At 46.4% G+C, this 23635-nt stretch overlaps 4 protein-coding genes across 4 annotated transcripts; 2 read left to right on the top strand and 2 right to left on the bottom strand.

Annotated features, from left to right (window-relative positions):
* Positions 1-541: 541 nt before the first annotated feature.
* LOC111256453 lies at positions 542-3106 on the bottom strand. Its single transcript, XM_022824629.1, has 2 exons — positions 1673-3106; positions 542-846 (listed from the first exon to the last, which is right to left on the bottom strand). The coding sequence occupies exons 1-2, from the start codon at positions 2980-2982 to the stop codon at positions 825-827; spliced, it is 1332 nt and encodes a 443-aa protein (XP_022680364.1). The 5' UTR covers positions 2983-3106; the 3' UTR covers positions 542-824.
* Positions 3107-4072: 966 nt separating this feature from the next.
* On the bottom strand, positions 4073-6724 carry LOC111256450. Its single transcript, XM_022824622.1, has 2 exons — positions 5219-6724; positions 4073-4377 (listed from the first exon to the last, which is right to left on the bottom strand). Exons 1-2 carry the CDS (start codon positions 6535-6537, stop codon positions 4356-4358), a joined length of 1341 nt encoding a protein of 446 aa, XP_022680357.1. The 5' UTR covers positions 6538-6724; the 3' UTR covers positions 4073-4355.
* Positions 6725-9038: 2314 nt separating this feature from the next.
* Positions 9039-17856, top strand: LOC101767672 (KH domain-containing protein HEN4). Its single transcript, XM_004959135.4, has 7 exons — positions 9039-9680; positions 10637-11059; positions 11281-11550; positions 12157-12438; positions 15611-15744; positions 16587-16698; positions 17417-17856. The coding sequence occupies exons 1-7, from the start codon at positions 9114-9116 to the stop codon at positions 17549-17551; spliced, it is 1923 nt and encodes a 640-aa protein (XP_004959192.2). The 5' UTR covers positions 9039-9113; the 3' UTR covers positions 17552-17856.
* Positions 17857-21161: 3305 nt separating this feature from the next.
* Positions 21162-23238, top strand: LOC101767275 (inositol transporter 4). Its single transcript, XM_004959134.1, has 3 exons — positions 21162-21294; positions 21539-21609; positions 21724-23238. Exons 1-3 carry the CDS (start codon positions 21162-21164, stop codon positions 23236-23238), a joined length of 1719 nt encoding a protein of 572 aa, XP_004959191.1.
* Positions 23239-23635: the final 397 nt, after the last annotated feature.

The following is a 23635-nucleotide window of genomic DNA, read 5'->3' as shown; positions in this document are numbered from 1 at the left end:
CAAGTGGTTGTTGAGGCTGTGCTGGTGAACATGGAAATCGAGCCTAGGTTAATGGAAGATTTGGTTCACTCCTGAAGTAGAAAACGAGGAACCAGCTTGTGCAGGATCAATATTGGGCTGATCAGAGCTAGCCAGCCATTGTTCTGCTGAGCTGCTACCAAAGCATTCTTCTGCTGGGTGATCGACACAAACCTTTATAGGCACCGACATATAGATATTTGACAAGAACATGGGCTTTATTTCTAGCACTGGAATGCCAATGAACAAGTTTTCCAAACAAAAAGTGGCACAAGTTGGGCCTATGACATTGAGGTTACACGTAGTAACATGGTCCATCCAAGCCGCAGCCCACAAGAAGCTATCATTGATCGTTTGATGGCGATTTGGACCATTACGAGAGTAAGAGGTGACCAGCAAAGGGGAAGGGGCGGCCTGTGTCATACAGTGGTAAAGGCTGCTGGAGCACCAGAGTTTTGGGGGCAGAGGTTGTGGCACCATCTGATACATGTATGGAAAGAATCATGGAACCCCAACAGAGAAATTGAAGCGCCAAGGGTATGTTCATCATATAGCATTAAACTCAAAGACCATATTGTACGATATGATCAACCTGCACCTTGTAGGTCTGGTGAAGACTTTTCCCTCCAGCTGTCTACAGTACGACAGATACAGAAAAAAACACAATCAAAAACTATTGGAGTACTCCCTAAACCTCGCAAAAAGTGAACACAATAGTACTTCATAAACCACAGAATGAAATAGCCCATCACTTAACACAGCAGAACCCAAAAAGGGTGACACGTGGCCAATGCAGTGAAAGTGATTCATGCAGGGTTCTTCATCGTCCTGAAATACAGTGGAGACTTCAGTATACAAATTGGAAATAAACACTTTTCAGGGATCACAAGTGTTGATGATTTCAATAATAGCAAAAATATATAGTATAAATTGAAACTTAGGTTTGCCATCATCTTAGCCCGTTGCTCATCTCCATATCTTGGTTTGCCCTCCTCTCCATCAGCATTTGGTATTTGGGTTGCCAAATGAAGACGATGTTCTAAATTTCTTTGCGCTTTCCCACTTCATGTGCCTAGGGCACATCTCTTGTTTTTGTTTCCATTTCGATTGTTCATGCTTGCATTGGTATTGAGGTCGGTTAGGAGGTTTCAGTTAATATCCAACTATTCCATTTTAGTGCCGTCTACAGACTATTAAATGCCTAACGGAGGTTCAATGAATCAACGGCATTTGGAACTTTTGTTGGTGGTACATAGATCATGAATGTATACAATTTATGCCTCATGTCATGACCCTCTGAGTAAAATATAAGTTTTATATGCATACAACTAGTACAAATTAAAGGGTCCCATGGTGTTGGTAATAACTGAACTAAATCATTCGATAATTAGACAGGCAGAATCAAAATAGTGAAGAAAACACAGCGCAGTGCTAGCAGTCAGAATTTTCTTATTCCTGGCTGTCCTGTTTGTCTGACTAAATGGACTTAAGAATTTCACTTCAGATTGAAAGGTCAAGTTCAGCCAGATTACTCCAAGGACACCAAGGTTGAATAATAAGATCGGCAAAAGCTAAGGCCAACAAAAAGGAAATAGACTGCATGTAATGGCAATTATTGTGTGCAAGTTAGAGTGGAAGGCAATGCGGTAATTACCTTTGGAGATTCAGGAACTTGGGGAATTCTGCTGGAAGGAAGTGCATAAAGTAATTTGGTTTAGCCTCGACCAAATCAGCATCGTCAGTAGAAAGATCTACCCCATCGATGTATGGAACAACTTTGCCAACCACTCGCTTGGTGCTCAGGTCAATTGTAACTAGCGAGACCTTGACCTTCTCAGACAAGTCTGCCCAATTATACAGTACAAAGTGCGCAACATTGATATCATCCAAACTCATCAACGGGAGCATCATAACCTCACGTGGGAGCTCCTCCTTGGGGTGTGCAGCCCACAGGTCATCTGCTTGAACCACAAAACTATTGGCTGACTGCGTTTCCGTCACTGCCTTGGAGACGATGGTGAAACCAGTGTCAGGCACCATTCGGCCTATATCAGCACCATCATGGCGGCCAACATCAAGGATTGCCAACGTGCGACCACCTTCAGTGACGCACAAGCTGCGGTACAACGCGGGGAAGCCTGCAGGATGGTAGCTGGAGTAATCTGGAGGAAAACCGGCGAAGACGGCCTTGGGGCTGTCTCCACAGATGTCCTCACAATACAATACGCCTCTCCTATAGTCCACCCAGCAGAGGGTATTCTTGAAGGGAACCACTTCGTTTGTTGTAAAGTTGAGCAGATTGATGTGTTTAACATGCTGCCCCTGGATCGGCAGATACATGGCCTCCCACTTCTCACCACCATCAGCAGAATCACCTCTGACGGTCGAACGGAGCACCCACAACTCCACCTCCAGCGCCTCGGCCTCCGGGTCACGCCTGCCTACGCCCAGGTACGCCACGACAAACTCCTCACCACAGCACAACAGACCAACACCATAAGGCACGAACGGGCGCGGGATCGGCCTCCCGAGATACGCGTTGTGCACGGTGCAACCTGGCAGCCGTCTGAGAGCAGGCGTGGATTGCGCCTGCGAGCGGGGGTCGGCGGCGACGTAGTAGATGAAGTAGTCGTGCGCAATCTCGCCGAACGGCGACGGGTTGGAGGGGTCGACGTAGGAGTCCAGCCTGAGGAGGACGAGGTTGCGGTGGGCCGACGCGAGGTGGCACATCTTCTCCCGCTTGGGGCCTCCAGGCCAGCTGAGGTAGAGGCGCGAGGGAGTCGGGGGCTCGGCGAGGATGAAGGAGATGCGGAAGTGAGCGCCGACGGAGGTCTCGCCGGTCGCGGAGGTCCTCTTGTCCTCGCGGAAAGACTGTGGGTCGTCCCTACGGAAGATGAAGCGGTCCAGCATCACCCAATTGGGGAGGGCGCCGCCGGAGCCGGCGGGAGCATCGGCGGTGGCCATGGATCTGAGGGGGTTCGGTGGAGGAGGCGGCGGCGGCTGGATTGGGGTATTAGATCGATTCTGTAGCTAGGGCTTATACACCCTGATGAGCCAACCGGTGGTCGCCACTTCTCAATCCTCTCTGCTTCCGATGCTGCTCTGCTGGTTGCTCCCTCCCTCACCCCTGCTATACTGACGGTTGCATTGCACACGCACGCCCCTCTTTTGCTGACTATTTGCTTGGTCACTATATCCGACTCAGGGGGAAAAACGCTGATCTATCTCAAAAGAAAATTCCACATGTGACAAGCACGTCGGGTGAACTAACATACCACTCCGGGCTATTGGTGATTACATTACATCACCTCCGGCGCACCCAACCAAATAAAATGTAACTGCATCTAACACACTGTAAAACAAAGCGTGGATCCAAACATTACCAGCGTAGCGCATATATATACTGGCTGGCCAGAAGGCAGAAACTCATCACTCCCTAAATGTATCAACAGTTCAACAGAGAGAGCGAGAAATTTCCTTTTGGCGAACCCTTCATTCAGGATTTGATTAGAGCAAGTGGTTGTTGAGGCTGTGCTGGTGAACATGGAAATCGAGCCTAGGTTAATGGAAGATTTGGTTCACTCCTGAAGCAGAAAACGAGGAACCAGCTTGTGCAGGATCAATATTGGGCTGATCAGAGCTAGCCAGCCATTGTTCTGCTGAGCTGCTACCAAAGCATTCTTCTGCTGGGTGATCAACACAAACCTTTATAGGCACCGACATATAGATATTTGACAAGAACATGGGCTTTATTTCTAGCACTGGAATGCCAATGAACAAGTTTTCCAAACAAAAAGTGGCACAAGTTGGGCCTATGACATTGAGGTTACACGTAGTAACATGGTCCATCCAAGCCGCAGCCCACAAGAAGCTATCATTGATCGTTTGATGGCGATTTGGACCATTACGAGAGTAAGAGGTGACCAGCAAAGGGGAAGGGGCGGCCTGTGTCATACAGTGGTAAAGGCTGCTGGAGCACCAGAGTTTTGGGGGCAGAGGTTGTGGCACCATCTGATACATGTATGGAAAGAATCATGGAACCCCAACAGAGAAATTGAAGCGCCAAGGGTATGTTCATCATATAGCATTAAACTCAAAGACCATATTGTACGATATGATCAACCTGCACCTTGTAGGTCTGGTGAAGGCTTTTCCCTCCAGCTGTCTACAGTACGACAGATACAGAAAAAAACACAATCAAAGACTATTGGAGTACTCCCTAAACCTCACAAAAAGTGAACACAGTAGTACTTCATAAACCACAGAATGAAATAGCCCATCACTTAACACAGCAGAACCCAAAAAGGGTGACAAGTGGCCGGTGCAGTGAAAGTGATTCATGCAGGGTTCTTCCTCGTCCTGAAATACAGTGGAGACTTCAGTATACAAATTGGAAATAAACACTTTTCAGGGATCACAAGTGTTGATGATTTCAATAATAGCAAAAATATATAGTATAAATTGAAACTTAGGTTTGCCATCATCTTAGTCCGTTGCTCATCTGCATATCTTGGTTTGCCCTCCTCTCCATCAGCATTTAATATTTGGGTTGCCAAATGAAGACAATGTTCTAAATTTCTTTGCGCTTTCCCACTTCATGTGCCTAGGGCACATCTCTTGTTTTTGTTTCCATTTCGATTGTTCGTGCTCGCATTGGTATTGAGGTCGGTTAGGAGATTTCAGTTCAGCATAATTCAGTTAATATCCAACTATTCCATTTTAGTGCCGTCTACGGACTAGTAAATGCCTAACGGAGGTTCAATGAATCGACGGCATTTGGAACTTCCGTTGGTGGTACATAGATCATGAATGTATATAATTTATGACTCATGCCATGACCCTCTGAGTAAAATATAAGTTTTATATGCATACAACTATTACAAATTAAAGTGTCCCATGTTGTTGGTAATAACTGAACTAAATCATTCGATAATTGGATAGGCAGAATCAAAATAGTGAAGAAAATACAGTGCAGTGCTAGCAGTCAGAATTTTCTTATTCCTGGCTGTCCTGTTTGTCTGACTAAATGGATTTAAAAATTTCACTTCAAATTGAAAGGTCAAGTTCAGCCAGATTACTCCAAGGACACCAAGGTTGAATAATAAGATCGGCAAAAGCTAAGGCCAACAAAAAGGAAATAGACTGCATGTAATGGCAATTATTGTGTGCAAGTTACAGTGGAAGGCAATGTGGTAATTACCTTTGGAGATTCAGGAACTTGGGGAATTCTGCTGGAAGGAAGGGCATAAAGAAATTTGGTTTAACCTTGACCAAATCAGCGTCGTCAGTAGAAAGATCTTCCTCATTGATGTATGGAACAACTGAGCCAACCACTCGCTTGGTGCTCAGGTCAATGGTAACTAGCGAGATCTTGAACTTGCCAGACAAGTCTGCCCAATCATACAATACAAAGTGCGCAACATTGATATCATCCATACTCAGCAACGGGAGCATCATAACCTCATGTGGGAGATCCTTCGTGGAGTGTGTAGCCCACAGGTCATCTGCTTTAACCACAAAACTATTGGCTGACTGCGTTTCCGTCAGTGCCATGGAGATGATGGTGAAACCAGCAGGCACCATTGGGCCTATATCAATGCCATCACGGCGGACAACATCAAGGAATGCCAACGTGCGACCACCTTCGGTGACGCACAAGCCGCGGTACAACTCGGGGCGGTACAACTCGGGGCGGACTGAAGGATGGTAGCTGGAGTAACCCGGAGGAAAACCGACGAAGACGGCCTTGGGGCTGTCTCCACAGACGTCCTCACAATACAATATGCCCCTCCTATAGTCCACCCAGCAGAGGGAATTCTTGAAGGGAACCACTTCGCTTGTCGTAAAGTCGAGCAGATTGATGTGTTCAACATCCTGCCCCTGGAGCGGCAGATACTTGGCCTCCCACTTCTCACCACCATCAGTAGAATCATCTCTGACGGTCGAGCGGAGCACCCACAACTCCACCTCCAGCGCCTCGGCCTCCGGGTCACGCCTGCTTACGCTCATATACGCCACGGCAAACTCCTCACCACAGCACAACAGGCCAACACCCCAAGGCTCGAACGGGCGCGGGATCGGCCTCCCGAAATACGCGTTGTGCACGGTGCAACCTGGCAGCCGTCTGAGAGCAGGCGTGGATTGCGCCTGCGAGCGGGGGTCGGCGGCGACGTAGTAGATGAAGTAGTCGTGCGCCATCTCGCCGAACGGCGACGGGTAAGAGGGGTCGACGAAGGAGTCCAGCCTGAGGAGGACGAGGTTGCGGTGGGCCGCCGCGAGGTGGCACATCATCTCGTGCTTGGGGCCTCCAGGCCAGCTGAGGTAGAGGCGCGAGGGAGTGGGGGGCTCGGCGAGGATGAAGGAGATGCGGAAGTGAGCGCCGACGGAGGTCTCGCCGGTCGCGGAGGTCCTCTTGTCCTCGCGGAAAGACTGGGCGTCGTCCCTACGGAAGATGAAGCGCTCCAGCATCACCCAGTTTGGGAGGGCGCCGGAGCCGGCGCTAGCGTCGGCGGCGGCCATGGATCTGACGGCGGCAGCGGCGGGCGAGGAAAGGGGATCGATCGGTCGATTTGCTAGGCTGGGCCTGTGTTTATTTGGTGGTCAATTTTCTTGGGCAGTTTGAATGGATCGATGACGATGACGGATCAAACTGAGAGGCATGCGTGATTGGTCAACAATTTAATTATGACCATAAGTAAAAATACAATTTTATTGGGAAAACTACTGGGCTCGTTTTAGGTGAACGGTGCAGCATGCCTTGCATATGTCATTTACCTGCTCTCAAGAAAAGTACAAACTTGAGCGCCTGCCTTAAATTCGAGCACGGGAAAGCATATCACTATTCACTAGTGTTGTAGTACAAACTTTCATGACTCCAAGGGAAAAAAATAAATCATGATTTTATTTCCATTTTACGTGTCCTCTTCAGTACGTACTAGGTTTTTGTGTTACTTTGACTTTTGCCACGGATACACTCTATTCTTCATCTCGCGGATTCGGATGGACCGGTGGCGGCTCCCTCTCGCGAATTCGGATGCGAAGGGGTCGGATCCGGCGAGGATGTGCCGCCCTCGGTTGCTTGGAGGTGGCGCGAGGATGGGGCGGCGCGAGGAACTGGGGCGTGGGAAAATGGAGGTAAGCGCAGGTGGGGAGGAAAAACCGATACCGGCCGAGTAGGGGCCTCCCTATACGCCCCGTAGGAGAAGGGGTTTAAAGGGAGAAGGTAGGGTCCTTCCTAGAGTAGGAACTCTAGTAAGGACCTGTTGGAGTTGGATTTTTTTTTCTCCCGTCCCTACCTTTTAAACTCTTAGGAGCTTTGATGGAGTTACTCTTGTATGCTGCGAGTTGATCAAATTGCTAGCCTGCATAGCTTGCTGCCATAATGTTACAATCTTAGCTGAGGGAGAGGCATGAGGAGGGAGAGGAGAAGCGTTGCTGCATTTGTGCATTGGGCTCGTGAAATATTATTAGGCTATCCCCGTGGCTACTCTTTTTTTCTCTTAGCGTTCAGTTTGGACTCCTCCAAACTTTTTATATGGCCATTTTGACACACAAAATTATTTGCCATTTGTTTTCTTATTTGCTTTGGTGAATTGATGATGGTGGACTGCAGGTTTGCGAAGGTTCTAGCCTACTGACATGCATTAGCAAAAAAATCCAAGTAGCAGAGCAAATGTTTGGGATGCTTTTGTCCTCCGCGAATTGTTTCGTAGTCGGAGCTTCTGTTTCAAATCATAGGTTAGTTTTTCTATAAGTTAAGTTGTATAATTTTGATCAATTTTAAAAAATATATTGACATATACAATTTCAAATTAAAGAAATTGAATAGAAAAAAGATAAAATGATTTACAAATTTAAAACAATTTGAGTATGTTTTCAGTAGATTTGTTTAGAATATTCCCCAACCTGATCTTATACAACTTTTTTTTTGTTCTTGGCTAGGCCAAGAAATTTCCACGAACCAAGGATTTGTCTATTCAAAGGAAAAAAAATGCAATATTGCGTTGTCACTCATTTTCTCTACAACAATTAGGGTTGAGCAAGCGTCAGTCCATTATTGTTCCATTGTACAACTTAGTTAATTCGTTTTTCAGTTTTGTCTAGCTCAAACTGAACAGTTATTTAATCAAGTTAAATTAGAGTGGATCCACGAACCACTCCATGCCCATCCTTAACTATAATGACAGGGACAGGTAGATGGCTGCAGAGTATCTTTTGACGTAGCTGCATTTGTATCTGCGCTGTGCATTACTCACTAACTTTGTAACCACCCGTTATTTTTTGCGTGCGTTATGTAATTTGAAAATATTTTGTAAAATGGAGGAGTGAAGCTCTAGCATGCTCGGAGAAGAAGTTGCAAGTGTGGTCATTCCTTGCTTAACTTTTATTTGGCTCATGGACATGGACAAGTATTGTGCACACATGGTAAGCAACTGAGCATAAATAGGTGAAATCAAAACATGTATTCAACCATCCAACGCATTTGCAATCAAGTACTACTAATGATATTTATTAACGATCTGTCATGTTCGTATCACATGAATAGAAGGACAAAACAACCAAATCTAAAGTTAAGCTTTGAACATAAGGGGGTGTTTGGATACGAGGTGCTAAACTTTAGTAGAGTCACATCGGATGTTCGAATGCTAATTAGGAGAACTAAAAATGAGATAATTGCAAAACTAATTGCACAAATGGAGCACCACATTGTCAAATCATGGACTAATTAGACTTAATAGATTCATCTCGCGAATTAGACTCCATCTGTGCAATTAGTTTTATAATTAAACTATGTTTAATACTCCTAATTAGTATTCAAACATCCGATATGACAGGTGTTAAATTTTTAGTATTCAAACATCCGATATGACAGGTGCTAAATTTTAACAAACTGCATCCAAACAGGTCCTAAGACGAAGAGTCCTTGGGCCCATTGCCCAAGACAAAAAGCACAAGAGCTCGGCGCGCGAAATCCCCAGGCTGCCCCTGAGATTCCGCACCGAAACGGCAAAACCCCACCTGCTCGTCCGTCCCCCACTTCCCCTGTCTCGCTCACTTTCTCCTCCCCGGCGGAAAACTCCACCCACCGACCAGCGATGGCCGCGGCGAAACCCCACTTCTCGCCGCACGCCGCCTTCGCCGCCGCCGCCTCCTCCCCCGGCTCCGCCGCCGCCGATGCCGAGGCCGATCTCGTCGTCTTCCGCCTCCTCCTCCCGCCGTCCTTCTCCGACGCCGACACCATGCGCCTCTACGCCGCCGCCAACCCGCTGCGCCGCCGCACCGCCGCGCTGCAGGTCCGCGTCGAGCCCCTCGACCCGACCGCCGCGGGCGGCCGCGTCGTCGCTGCCGTACTCGGCCCCGCCGCCCCCGTCCGCGTCGCCGAGGCCTCCTCCTCGTCCGGGGAGCCCCTCGCGCTCTCGCCCGCGCAGGAGGCGCTCGTCGCCGTCGTCGACGCCGAGGGGGCGCTCTACCGCGCCGAGGAGGAGGGGCCCCGCGGTCGCGTCACGTGCCTGCTCCTCGTCGAGCCCGACCGGCTCGAGGCGGCCGCCGGGAGGGGCGTCCTGGGGAGGATCGCCCTGAATGCCGGCGCCCACGTGCGCGTCGTGCCGTTGGAGGAGGCGGCGCCGCCGCCGCAGGGGCAGCCTCCCGAGGAGGTAGTGGAGGTATACCAGCGATCTCTCTTCTACGATTTTAGCTAAGCTGGTAGTTGTACGTGCTACTCTTCATGCTTCCCTCAATCGCTATTGTGCTCTGTGCATTTGTGAATCCTCCTTTTTGGGGGGAAATGTGTGGTTGCATACTGGACGTGAGCTCACGCTTGCGACCCAGTGCAGTGTCATGGAAATTTAAAAATGTTTGAATGTCTTTGTTTACATGGAGGGAGAGGGCCAGGGGAATCATATATAACTTCAACATAGAAAATTGCAACTTGTTCTAAAGGTGCAGCTTGCTCTTTGCTTCCATATAAGTAGGGACTGTTGTTTGCTATGCAGCACGATTACCTTTGTGACATGATCTGCTTATAATTGTACAATGTGGAATCGTGGAATTGATTGTCGTGCAATGTGCACGCATGGTGTGCACAGATACTAGCAATGCTTATGAGCTTCTTTTGGATTTGACATGTTGTACATTTTTTTTTGCAGTGCGATATTATTTTCTTGACCTCGACACATTTTGTTCTCGTTGCGCTGTTTCTCATATATATTATTTAGTTATGTATTCTTTCATAGGTGCATTCTTATCGCAGCACGAGTCCATTTCTGTACTGTTGCAAGAAAAAAATGTGAATGAACTAGAAGGCTAGTATAGGTCTATAGGATCTAGGACAATGAATCACACAGATAACGAGCAGTCTGTTCTTGCCTCACTTAATAATGCTGTAGCAATGAGTAATCCATTTGGTTTCTGGTTCTTTTGCTGCAAAACAAACTAATGAGCAAATGTTTAGGCACATTGTCAGGGATTCGTGTAATGACCTTTTGGTTTTTGGAATGTCGGTTCTGTGCATTTATAATGAGATCATATGACTCATGATGCTTAATTACTGAGAAAGATTTACTGCTGTAATTTGCTACTCTACAGTTTTGGTTACTGTCTTGTTTTGTTTATTTTTCAGATAACTGGAGATAGGACTGCTGTAAGGAAAGCTCTAGTTGCTTTGTCTAGCTGTCTTCAAGGTGATCAGCCAGTCGATGGCTCAACAACTTCTGTTAACAAAGAAGGTTCAATACTCCCATGGGCATCTTCAGAAGTGCCTGAGCCAAATGTCGGAATTTTGTGCTCAGAGGCATCCACAGAGTTTGCACAAGGCAGTGTCCCTAAGACTGGTTGTCCAGAAGGTAATACAGGAGATGTTCAAAGTAAAGGTCTTCAGCAAATTTCATTCAGACTTCTCTTGCCTACCTATCTTGCTGGAGGTTTGATTGGCAAGAAGGGCTTGATTATCAAAGGTATTGAAGATGAAACTGGTGCTTGTATTGATGTGGGCGCTCCTGTTAGCGGTTGCAGGGAGCGTGTGATAACAATTTGTGCCCTAGAGGTTTGATTTTGAACACTAAAAGCTCCTTTTACCATTACTATTTTCTCATTTAGAACTCTTGCTTAACTGTTTGGTAGATAAGATAAAAATAACAGTTTTTGCAATGATGAAGTGGCTGTTCTACATCTCTCTATGTATCTAGAAACTTTGCTTATCTTATACTTCTCATGACATTTAGTAAAGTTCCTTCATTGTATATATTTGATTTCGGTTCCTTGCAGAAGCCAGACTCGGAATATCATATAGTGCAAAGCGCACTACTCCTTATATTTGACAGAATTATGGAGGTGGAAAGCAACACACGCTCAACATTTGAGAAGACATCTCAATTCTCAGCCAGGGCCCTTGTGCTGAAAACTCAATTTGATTGTTTAGTTGGTTTAGGTGGGTCTATAATCAAGGAAATGGTGAATGCAACAGGAGCAAGAATTCAGATATTGGATGATACAGATGTTCCAGAATGTGCATCAAGCTTTGAACTAGTTGTACAGGCAAGCTTTTTTTCCTTAAACAAAAGCATTACAAATATATGCAGTTTGGTAGTACTTGTTTCTTCTGTGCCATGTAATTCATTGAGTTATGAAAAAATAGCAGCTATTGTTAACGAACTCAACGTTCTGAATTTATGATTCTGTGTTGTGATCATTTGGTATTTATGGCACAGTTTGCAAATGAAAAGCTGACATGTTTGAAATTTCATAAACATTTCTCATTTAAATGTTATTCTTTTTGTAGTGATTGCTCTGTGTCGCTTGAAAGTTTGCTTGTAAGATCCTTTATGTTTTATTTGCATTAGCTAACAAAATATTTGCACATGATTTGTTTCTAATATGATTTGTAAATAAAACTTCTTTTGGACAACTAGACTCCAAGAATGATATCAGTGCAGTAGTTCTTGACTGGTGTTGGTGTTTACGTTTGACTTGTGGAAGGTCTAAGCTTTCCATGAATACTCGGTGCATCACTTTTCTATTTGTTTTTTCCCCCACTTTTTTGTTCTCTTAACTCATGATTTAGGCTGATTTGTGATTCTACTTTTGTCCTGCTATGTGTTGGACAGCTTTGTACTTATTGAGATTTATCTTTGCTCCCTACAGATCACTGGGGAGCTAATGAATGTCAGGGATGCTTTATGCCGTGTTTCCTGGAAACTGCGTAATAATGTTTTCTCCTCCGACGGAACAGACTACAACAATGGCCATATTCCCTCTTCTGATATTGCTGAATCAAATGCAACCAGCCAGGCAAATATCTATTCAACAAGCCAATATTCAATGGACAATGCCCATATGGTTGATCATGGACCCTCTCTCAGTTATGGAATGGATTCTGTGGAAAAGACTTTCAGTTCCTTAGAGCTCAGTCCTCCAGAAATTCAGGTTATGTTCAAATAAAACTTTATTATATGCTTATCCATATTTGACTATTGCACCATGTTGATTTTTTTCTTGTCTGGATTTTCCAAGGAAAGCCTTCTTTTGAGAATGTAAACATGAACGGAAGTATCGTAGGACAACCACACTCGAAGAAATGGATAGATTAGAACAAACCAATGTATAGAATATAGTATAGCTATGCAGCCTGGTTAGTTGGTTGGAAATATTTGAAATGAATGGGGATATAGGGGAGTCATTCCTGTGTTTCTTGTTTCATTCCTGAAGCTTGGGAGTTCCGGTGTGAAGGGGATTGGAAGTTAGAAGGTCCAACTCCAACCATTTTAAAACTCATCGGATGGCTACTGTTAGGGATTTGCTATTCAAATAAGGATGAATAAATCTCACCCCTTCATGGCAACTTATGCTCACCAATTAAACTACAAATCAGATTGCCTATAATTTTCCAAGTTTGAGATTAGAAATTAGTATTCCATGGTTAGTTCCACCATGACCTCCTGTTACCCGTACCAATTCTTTGACAACTATTGAAAATGGTATTTGGAGTTATGACAGGGAGTTTGAAGAGGTACTTAGCATGGGAAATTGAATTTAGTCCCAAGTTCATTTGTCATAAGAGGTGGGAAATTTTGGGTAATTGATTTTAGATGGCAAGATAAGTTGAAATTAGTTATGATGGAGTATGAATGTCCAGGATCTACTTGTCTTCCATGGAAAAGCATTGCCCATGCTTAGTTAGCTTCTTGTGCATCCCCTCTTTGCACAATTTGGGCCTTTGAATGGGAATCTGAGCTGCATATTGACAGCATCATCATATACTTTTGATCATTACTGACAGAAAAATACATATTGGACACCATTACTTTTTCTCATATTTTAATCTTTCAATTGCATGATAAATCTCCATTTCTTTCATAATACGACTTCTCGTCATCCTTCTGGCAACCTGATTGTTTCACTAGTTTCTTCTGGAATCTATTAAATTGAAGCTAAGTCAGTGTGAATTCAGCCAATTTGTCACACAATAAGAAGTTAACCTAACTGACCTAGTCAAGACGAAGTCCGTGAAATTGGTAGCTGTGTCGAATTGTGTTATGGCAAGTGGGCTGGCCGCAGGCCTAGGCCCACGAGTACTGTAGCTCGTGAACAGTACCACAAGGGGAATAAGATTGGTTTGTTAGCAGGTCATTAGAGATAAGGTTGTTAGAGAGATAAGGTTATTTAGATTAGATTGGGTTTATTAGGTAGCTGTGGCTATATAAGCACAGCCACACCATCCATTGTAATCAAGCAAGAAGAACCCTAAAAGTAGTCAGAGCCTTCAAGGGAGGGCGACGAATAGGTTTTTTGTGCTATCCCTAGTTCTACCATATCATTTGGTATTCGGAGCCTTAGATCCTGTAACTCTGCCATCACCAAAAAAGAATTTTCCCCCTGCGCTAGATTAGATTGATCCCACAAATCCCCTAAAACCCACCCACAAATTGCATCTTCGCATCAACAACCAGCCATGGCAGATTTCACCACCTTGGTTGAGGGCATCAGCTGCGTGTCCGACGATGTCAATCATGTTTCGGAAAGGCTTGATCACTTTGCCCACATCATATGTGAGATATTTGGAGAGCTCCGTGAGGAGTTACTGCTCCTGAAGGACAAGATCGCAGCGCCGCCATCTTCACCGCCATTGAAGGCCCAACCTGCCGCAACCGCAACAGCCACAGTAACATCGTCCTCACCGGCCACGGCAACATCTTCCAATCTGCTGGCAGGGATTGTCTCCACTGCTGATTCGGCGGAAGATTCATACATCATCGCTGCGCTTGCCTCACTGCCGGCTTCTACGGCTTCCTCACCGACGATTGTGGCAGCATCTTCTCGGGCAGCATCACTTATGCCGCTACCTACCACAGCACCATCAGCGGCAACACCTTCTCCACGGGCGTCGTACCTGATTCCGGCCACCATAGCGAGTCCGCAGGCGGCATCTACACCAACAGCACTGCTGGCCTACAGCAACCACGCGCGCAGGGGCCATAGTCCTCGCCCGCTGAAGCTGCGACTCGCTATCTTGCCCGGCGTGCGGACCCATGTGTTCCCCTACCGGCACCATCCCTGGCGCGCCCACAGGTGAGCCTGCCAGTGACGCCCCGGAGCCGGCAGCGGCACTGCACCTGTGGGTCGCAGCTTCGCCAGCCGCCTCGACGCCCGCAGCATCGGTCTTCTCCCTAGACGCTCCTCTCCAGCACTCTCGGACCTCCCAGCAGCTCAGCGACTTCGCAGACCTCCTGACCTGGTGTAGTCTTCACGCCGCCATCTACCTACAGCTCGTCCAGGCCTTCAACTACGTCTGCTCAAGTGTGCTTCATCGCCACCGGGTTCCAGCCCCGTATGGTCTGCAGCTCTGAGCATTGCCACAGCTCGAGGACGAGCTGTCTAGGGGTGGTGAAGTTTTATGGCAGTGGGCTGGCCGCAGGCCTAAGCCCACGAGTACTGTAGCTCGTGAACAGTACCACGAGGGGAATAAGATTGGTTTGTTAGCAGGTCATTAGAGATAAGGTTGTTAGAGAGATAAGGTTATTTAGATTAGATTGGGTTTGTTAGGTAGCTGGCTATATAAGCACAGCCACATCATCCATTGTAATCAAGCAAGAAGAACCCTAAAAGTAGTCAGAGTCTCCAAGGGAGGGCGACGAATAAGTTCTTTGTGCTATCCCTAATTCTACCATATCAAATTGATATGCTATTTCTAGCTTCAACTCCAATTCTGATTGATATACAATTGATAGTTTCATTCCCTTGTCATCTCCTGAAATAGTGAAAAGGTGCGGTTGGGTGGGTATTTTATGGTATATTCATTTACAGGGGCGATTATACATGGAAACAACATATGTGGAAAGTGACAACTGACAACATGTGTGAGCTGTCAGATTAAATGGACATTTAGGGTGTTCTCCCTGAAATTAATCATATTTGTTTCTGAAGAAGACATTTGAGTTACGCATGAAGCTAAAACTTTTTGTTTCTTCAATGCTAATAGTGCTCTCCTTTCACTTGGCATGTTTATACTCTACCGTATGAGTTATTTTTTATTTTTGTATCATTCTCCTATGTTCATATTCACTTTTGTGGCACTACTAAAGAAATTTTTTAATAGCAGAAACCTGATAACGAGAATGGTGTCATGATCGACTATTCAGATAATGGGATTCAGAAGCCTACTGAGCCGAATGGCATTGTAATCAACAACTTAAATCATGGAATTGTATTTCCAGAGGAAAACAATATTGTGAGGTAATAGTGTTATCTGTATTTGTTGTTTGTTCTCTACTTACACAATAGTGTGCTATTACCTTTAGAGGTTAATTTTGCTTTCAGATCAAAATCAGTAGTGTATTCTAGTGCATCAATTGTATGTTGTGTTAGTTGTTACTTAGTATTGTCTGCATTATCTCCAGCGTATCAAAGCTTATATCTTTATCAATATGTGCTATTCTTGTTGGTGTTCTTGTAACCACAATGTATTTTTCCTTTCTAGATATTTGTTACCAAGAACAAAGTTGTATCACAGAAAACAAAAGAAGAAGAATACTCCCTCCGTCCCAAATTATATGTCGTTTTGGCTTTTCTAGTTATTATGCATCTAGACATAGGGTATATCTAAGTGCATAACAAAGTCTATGAATCTAAAAAGCCAAAACGACCTATATTTGGAATGGAGGGAGTAGCATCCAGCTTTTCCAGACTTGCCATTCTTGTTTGTGTTATTGTAGTCACAAAGTGGGGTTTCAACTTTAGCAATTAGCATTTGTGTGTAACATCTATCTTGTAAACAAGTATTCTTTTGTACTTTTACCAGTATGATGGATAATACTTTACATTTTTCCTGAAGTTCTGTTCTCAATGCACTGATAATTCTATAATCATCAAAAAGCTTTTCAACTCTAGCATGTACATTGGTCATTACAAATTTACAATCAGAAGTGATCAACAAACCACAGGTTGCTTCAACTTAAAGTTTCTTTATCCTTGGATTTTTTTATTGCGCCATTAACTATGCATCCACGCCCTTCCACTTCTTTGATGACTATTTTTTATGGCTAGTAAGTTTTAGTAACTTGTGATTCTGGTTGCAGGGAAGTTCAGCATGCTGCGATAACAAGAATCACATATGAGACTGCTGTTTCTGGGAGCATCCTAAATCTTGTCTGTGGAGAGAGTGGAAACAACCTGGCCCAGCTTACAGAGGTCTTACTGTGTGATTTTTTAACCTTATATGTTTGTTACATTGCATTGGATTCGACTCCAAAATTTACGTTAAATCTTCATTCACACTTTTGAACTTTGTATGTTGAGTTAATAATAAATCAAATGCTTTCAAGGATGAAAGACAATACAAAATTAAGAGATTTATAGTTGACCCTCTTGATCCTTTTTTTAAAGAACCCACTTCCCTGCTTTGCATTAATAGTTAATTAGTACACATTTTTTTCATTTCAATTTTTTGAACCATGAGATGTATTGGGCTCTCCTTGAGTTACAAAATTTGACCCATGAGTAGAAAACTGCTCCCTCCGTTTCAAATTGTAAGGTGTTTTGGTTTTTTCTAGATATATAGCTTTTGCTATGCATCTAAATATACGTTGTGTCTAGATAGATTGATACATAGTTAAGCCAAAACCCGTTACAATTTGGAACGGAAGGAGTACTTACATAACTGTTACTAGCAGCTTATATCTGCTTGCTTCAAAATTTGGTTGGTACTAATCTGATCTATTCTTTTCGTATACCTATTTCCTTCCTGCATCTCTGTGCCACCTGTTCTATCTAATTATGGTTTCTTTTTGTCGTCTCGGAAGTTATAACACCGCTGAATTCTCTACTCTCTGAAACCCACATATAGTTTACCATCCTAAACCATTATTTTTGTGATTTCGTGACATTTTTACTGTCCATGTGAATTCAGATCTCCGGTGCAGACATTGCCGTCTACGACCCACCTTCTGAGGGGAATGAAGCTATGATCGTGGTATCTGGACCGCCGGATCAGGCACAATCTGCGCAGCGCCTGCTCGTTGAGTTGATCCTACAGGGACAATGATGAGCGACTGTAGCGACTGCCAACAGACCTTCATGACGTCTCTTGGGTGCGCTAGCTAACGTTGACGTGAAATAGTAGTTCCTGACGTACACATTGATGTTTTCCGATGTATGGTGAGTCGGGTATACAATGATGGTGGAGGTGCAGACTGTTTTTTTGTTGGGCAACTGAATGTTATGGTTGTAAAGCGTATTTAAAGACTTGTCACTGCATCTGCATGGAGAGTTTAGAGCATTGGGATCCGTTATGGACCCTTTATATGTAGCATCAGTGTGCCAACTGATATATTCTGTTCGTGCGTTACATGTCCATTGCGTTCTGACTAGTTTTAGCTCTTGCCACAGTTGATCCAAATGCATGCCCAATCCGCCGGATGTAGAGACAGATCAAAATGGCGAGGAAGTGATTAGATGGTGATTATCAACCATTATCGCTCAGATTTAGCAGGCCTAGCTCTACCACCTCTAACGGGTCCTGAGCGCTGTTTGTTGCCGGGATACTGCGTGGAGGAAGCCACCGGTCACCACCTTAGAGTTGTCACTCCGCCTCCATGCCATCCATCGCTCCACACTGCAATAAGAGAGGGGAATTGGGGAAAGGGAGTTAGGGATTGGGGAAACCGCGAGGTGAACTGGGGAAGAAAAGGGGGCATGGCAGCGGGTGGGAAGTGCGCGTGGTCTGCTATGTGGAGTTGCAGCTTGGGAGCCCGGGCGCGCATAGGGATCACCGCGAGTAAACAGGGAAAGTGTAGATGGAGGTGGAAGTGGTTTACCGATGACGTGGGTGGTACCAACAAGGTAATGGGATGGCAGATTAGAAGACGACAGGGGGGGTTGGAAGAAGAGGATTTAGGGTTTTTTGGAGTTCATCAATTTAAATATGTGAGGGCATATGGGTAGAACCAAATGGGCTGGAGCATACAATTGCACCCAGACCCAAACATAGATTTAATTGCTTGTGTATCTAGTCCAATTTCACCACTATACACCCCTCGGCCAAAGGATCCAACAAGTCATTCATTACTCTTAGAACACGCCATGTATAGACTTCACAAACATTAGTACAACCCTAAGCTTAGTCCCAATGGGTAGTATAATAAGAATTATTATATGCAAAGAATTAAATATGCGAGAGAGAAAAGGTGTATCTTCTTATCGTTTGAACAATATCTTATGTTTAGGCACGAAATCTAATGTTTTGGGTCCAACTCCATGGACACAATACCATACTATCAATTAATTGCTTTGAGAACTAATACCATGATACTATGTGTTAGAGTTAGGCCTGTTTGGTTTTACATGCTTATGCATAAGCAACTTAAAATAAGCAAATAAGTTGCTTATGAAACCAATCACTCTTGCTTATGGGGTTGCTTATTATAAGCAAATAAGCAATTCTTGGGTTGCTTATGGTTGCTTATGGGGACTAAAAGGTGCACTTTACACCTCCTGCCCTTGCACCCTACCTCTCTCTCTCCCCCCTCCCCCATCACCACTCACCAGCTCTCCTTCCTTCGCGCCACCCGCCGCTGCTCCCGCCTGCCGCCGCCGCTCCCCCGTGCAGACCTGCCGCCGCTCCCGGACGCTGCCCGCCTCCGCGCCACCCGCCGCCGCTCCCGGCCGCCGCCCGCCCCCGCGCAGACCCGCCGCTGCTCCCGGCCGCCGCTGGCCCTCGGGATCGGGTGTGTGCAGGAAGAAGAAGGGTGGGAGGCAAATTGGAGGGGTAGCAACACAAGGGACAAATATGACAATGTCCATCTCATAAGCAAGGGTATCTAAACAGCTAGACTAAAATAAGCAATTCCAAATAAGCAACTTTAAGTTGCTTATAACAAGCAACTCAAACCAAACCTTAGTACACCTATAAATCCACCTAAGTTTTCTTTGCTATGTCCACTCCACCATTTGTCCCCCAGAGAGATGTCCTTCTCTCCATCCACACCAAACTATACACCCAGAAATTCAACTCCATCGAATTTTGCCGTTCAAATCTCCTCCCATATCTTCTCTCTCGTTACACCCTCAAATCCAATCTCAAATCCAATGAACTTGCGAAGGTGTATTTAGCTAAGCCCTCATGAATAATTCTTCTTTTGCAGTTATTCACAGGTATCTATACCGGCGAATAATTTTAGCCTAAAAGATTACAAAACTGTTTAGGGGTTAATTTTGTGTGAACAACTTGGGTCAGTACAGTAATGTAGTTTTGCATTATCCACTGTTTGGATGATCAGGGGCTAATTTTTAGCCACTAAAGTTTAGCCCCTGGATTCAAATAAGGCCTGCTGCATGCTTTGGTTCTAGTCTGATAAGTCTGCTAATAATGCTCTCCATGCATACGGAGATTAATCCCCGGAAATAGGATCTCTGTCGTCCTAAATTTGGCAAACGTGACACGCGGCTGATAGACCGATCTCTCGCCTAAAGCTCGTACTAGTGTCAGGAGAAGACCGGCGACAACGCTCCTTCCTGATGCCTCCTCTCGCGTTGAATTCCCGGTCCATTCTCGACGACCGGACGGGAGCTGGGAATCTGCAACCGGCAACCAGCCGCCATCGTCACGAGAATATTGCAGAAGCTGGCGACCAAGGGGAGTTCCATTCCAGCAAGAAATAAGCGCTTGGTCGAGTTTGAGAGGTAAGTGGCAATCTGCTCGTGCTTCATCACTATTTACATAAGGATTATTTTCCCTGTCCACGATGACCCATTGTTTTCATCTGGCGCATGATGGACAAATCAACTTAGTTGTTCATTGTTTTTTACGTAAAAGTCATGCTTAGTGCTAATGTACAATCTATTATGATAATACAACCTGTGTATTTTTTGTTGTGGCTAAAATTTTGCACAGAAGGAAACCCAATGTTTTATCTCTTTGGAAGACGTGTGCTCTCCTGCTGTTTTACTGCACTATCTTATTTGTATATGGATGTAACTCCCATGAAAAAAATTGTTTAAACAAGTTTTGTACAAAATATAATTGAACAAGTTTAAAAAAAATTCTAACACTTAGTTGAACAAGTTGTTATGAAAATCTATTCAGAAAATTTTCTCAAAAATTTTAAAACTTATGTGAAAAAGCTTTCATGAAAAACTTATGTAGATTCGCAAAAGTTTTCAAAATAAAAAATCGCGATGGAGTCATTGAAAAATTTAGAGAAAGTACTTCACTAATGTTTTGGATTTAAATGAACCGCTCCGTTCTGTACATATTTGGAAGGAAACTAGATTATAAGTATATTTTACTCATTTCTAGCGATGTTCAAATCATAGTTGCTAGTGAGTTATTTCACATTTGCATCCACGGGATTTAAGTATCCATGGTTACCGGGCTTAGAATTAATTTGTCATGGGTTGTGGTGGATCCGAGGAGTGAAGCAGATACTCGTGTGTAGACAAATAAAAACCATTTGTGCTCCCGCTAGAGGAAAACCGTAGGAAGGGTAGAAGAAGATTAACAATATGAATACAATGTGGATGGTTGAATTAACATCTAACAGATATGGTGCATCGTCTGAAAAAACTCCGAACTTCAGGCACATGTCACCTCCCAATACTAGTACTACATTCTTCATGTCGCTTGCTACAATTTTCAGGATTTTAATCCGTGCGGGATGGAAGGTGGTATCCACAAAGCAGAGAGCACAGAGTTCAGGGACTTGCTCTACCTGACGTCAAAGCAACCCTTCATCCTCCGCCTCGCCTTCTCCGCCGGCATCGGTGGCCTCCTCTTCGGCTATGACACAGGTCCGTCTAAACTCAACTTGTGCGCCAGGAGGTCAGCAATTCATACTAAATGCATTGTGCTGCTAGCAATTGGACAGAGATCATGATACATTCACAAAAAATGTGCCTTATTTTTTGGAATCGAGACAATAATTGATGAGCAGAGCTGATCAATTGCTTTCATCAGAAAGAAAGACACAATTTCATCTACCTCTAATCCAATGTGTTCAATAATTCATTATGTCTTGATATCTTCTCTGCACAGGCGTCATATCAGGAGCTCTCTTGTACATCCGAGACGATTTCGAGCAGGTCGAGAAGAGCACCGTGCTGCAGGTTCTTGATTCGATTCTTGCCATTTCCTCGCGACCCACCAGCCAACAAATCAACCGCAAGAGACAATAATTAAGCAAGGGGAAGCTAATCGTAAATCGTGGGATGCTGCAACAGGAGACGATTGTGAGCATGGCGGTCGCGGGGGCGATCGTCGGCGCGGGCGCTGGTGGCTGGATGAACGACCGGTTCGGGCGGCGGCCGTCGATCCTGATCGCCGACCTGCTCTTCCTGGCCGGCTCTCTCGTCATGTGCTTCGCGCCGGCGCCCGCGATCATCATCATCGGCAGGGTCCTGGTGGGCCTCGGCGTCGGGATGGCCTCCATGACGTCGCCGCTCTACATCTCCGAGGCCTCCCCGGCGAGGATCCGCGGCGCGCTGGTCAGCACCAACGGCCTCCTCATCACGGCGGGGCAGTTCCTCTCCTACCTCATCAACCTCGCCTTCACCAAGGTAAGCGGGACGTGGCGGTGGATGCTCGGCGTCGCCGGCCTCCCCGCGCTCCTCCAGTTCGTGCTCATGCTCGCGCTGCCGGAGTCGCCGCGGTGGCTCTACCGGAAGGACCGGAAGAGAGAGGCCGAGGAGATCATGCGGAGGCTGTACCCGCCGGAGGAGGTGGAGGGGGAGATCGACGCGCTGCGGGCGTCGGTGGAGGCCGACATGGCCCTCGGCGCCACCGGCACGCTCCGGGAGGCGCTCGGCAGCCTGGTGGTCCGGCGCGGGCTCACAGCCGGCGTGCTGTGCCAGGTGGCTCAGCAGCTGGTGGGAATCAACACCGTCATGTACTACAGCCCGACCATCGTGCAGCTCGCCGGGTTCGCGTCCAACAGCACGGCGCTGGCGTTGTCGCTCGTCACCTCGGGCCTCAACGCCGCCGGGTCCGTGGTGAGCATGTTCTTCGTCGACAGGGCGGGTCGGCGGCGGCTGATGCTGCTCAGCCTCGCCGGTGTCGTGACGTGCCTCGCCATGCTCAGCGGAGTCTTCTTCGCCGTCGACAGCCACTCCCCGGACGTCAGCCTGGCCGGGACGACGGCGCTGCTCGGCGCCAACGGCACGTGCCCAGAGTTCGCCCTCGCCGCCGCCGCCGGCGCGGAGTGGACCTGCACGCAGTGCCTCCGCGCCTCCTCCGACTCCGGGTGCGGCTTCTGCGCGGCCGCCGGCGACAAGCTCCTCCCCGGCGCGTGCCTCGCGGCGTCGGACGCGGCCCGGCGCGCGTGCCGCGCCGGCGGCGGGCGGCGGGAGTGGTACGCGCGGGGGTGCCCGAGCTCGTTCGGGTGGCTGGCGCTGGTGGCGCTGGGCGCGTACATCGTGTCCTACTCGCCGGGGATGGGGAGCGTGCCGTGGCTCATCAACTCGGAGGTGTACCCGCTCCGGTTCCGGGGCGCCTGCGGCGGCGTCGCGGCGGTGGCCAACTGGGCGTCCAACCTGCTGGTGACGCAGACGTTCCTGAGCCTGACGCAGGCGCTCGGCACGGCGGGCACCTTCATCCTCTTCTGCGGCGTGTCGGCGGCGGCGTTCCTGCTGCTCTTCCTCCTCGTGCCGGAGACCAAGGGGCTCCAGTTCGAGGAGGTGGAGCAGATGCTGGGGAGCAAGGATTACAGGGCATGGAAAAAGTTCAACCCCAAGGCATAGCCATAGCCCATAGCTAAGCTAGCGAGATCTTTCTTGAACACAATACAATTTTGCAGTTCACAAGAATTTTTCCAAGCTTCGTTTCTGCAATCAACCTATGGATGATGCAGAAATGATTGAAAAGTGACTGCCAGCAATTTGAAAAGTATATGTATATTTAGCTTGGAAACATTAAAATCATACTTATAGCTTTAGCTTTATCGTGGAAAGAAATTTCATAATACCTAAGGTTGGGTTTGGATGTTGGTATTTAGCCCCGAAATCTAGATTTGGCATTGGGTACTAGCAAATACATGGTGTTTGAACGCCTTTGGTATTAGCGAACGGAATCGAGGACCAATGCCACGAAATATCCCGCCAATCTTGCACGAGCCCGCTCACGATTCCAAGCGCTCCG

Source organism: Setaria italica, chromosome II (genome assembly GCF_000263155.2).
Source record: "Setaria italica strain Yugu1 chromosome II, Setaria_italica_v2.0, whole genome shotgun sequence".
In the NCBI taxonomy this organism is placed as follows: Eukaryota; Viridiplantae; Streptophyta; class Magnoliopsida; order Poales; family Poaceae; genus Setaria; species Setaria italica.
The sequence above is the reverse complement of the archived record's forward strand: the minus strand, read 5'-3'. Positions and strand labels throughout refer to the sequence as shown.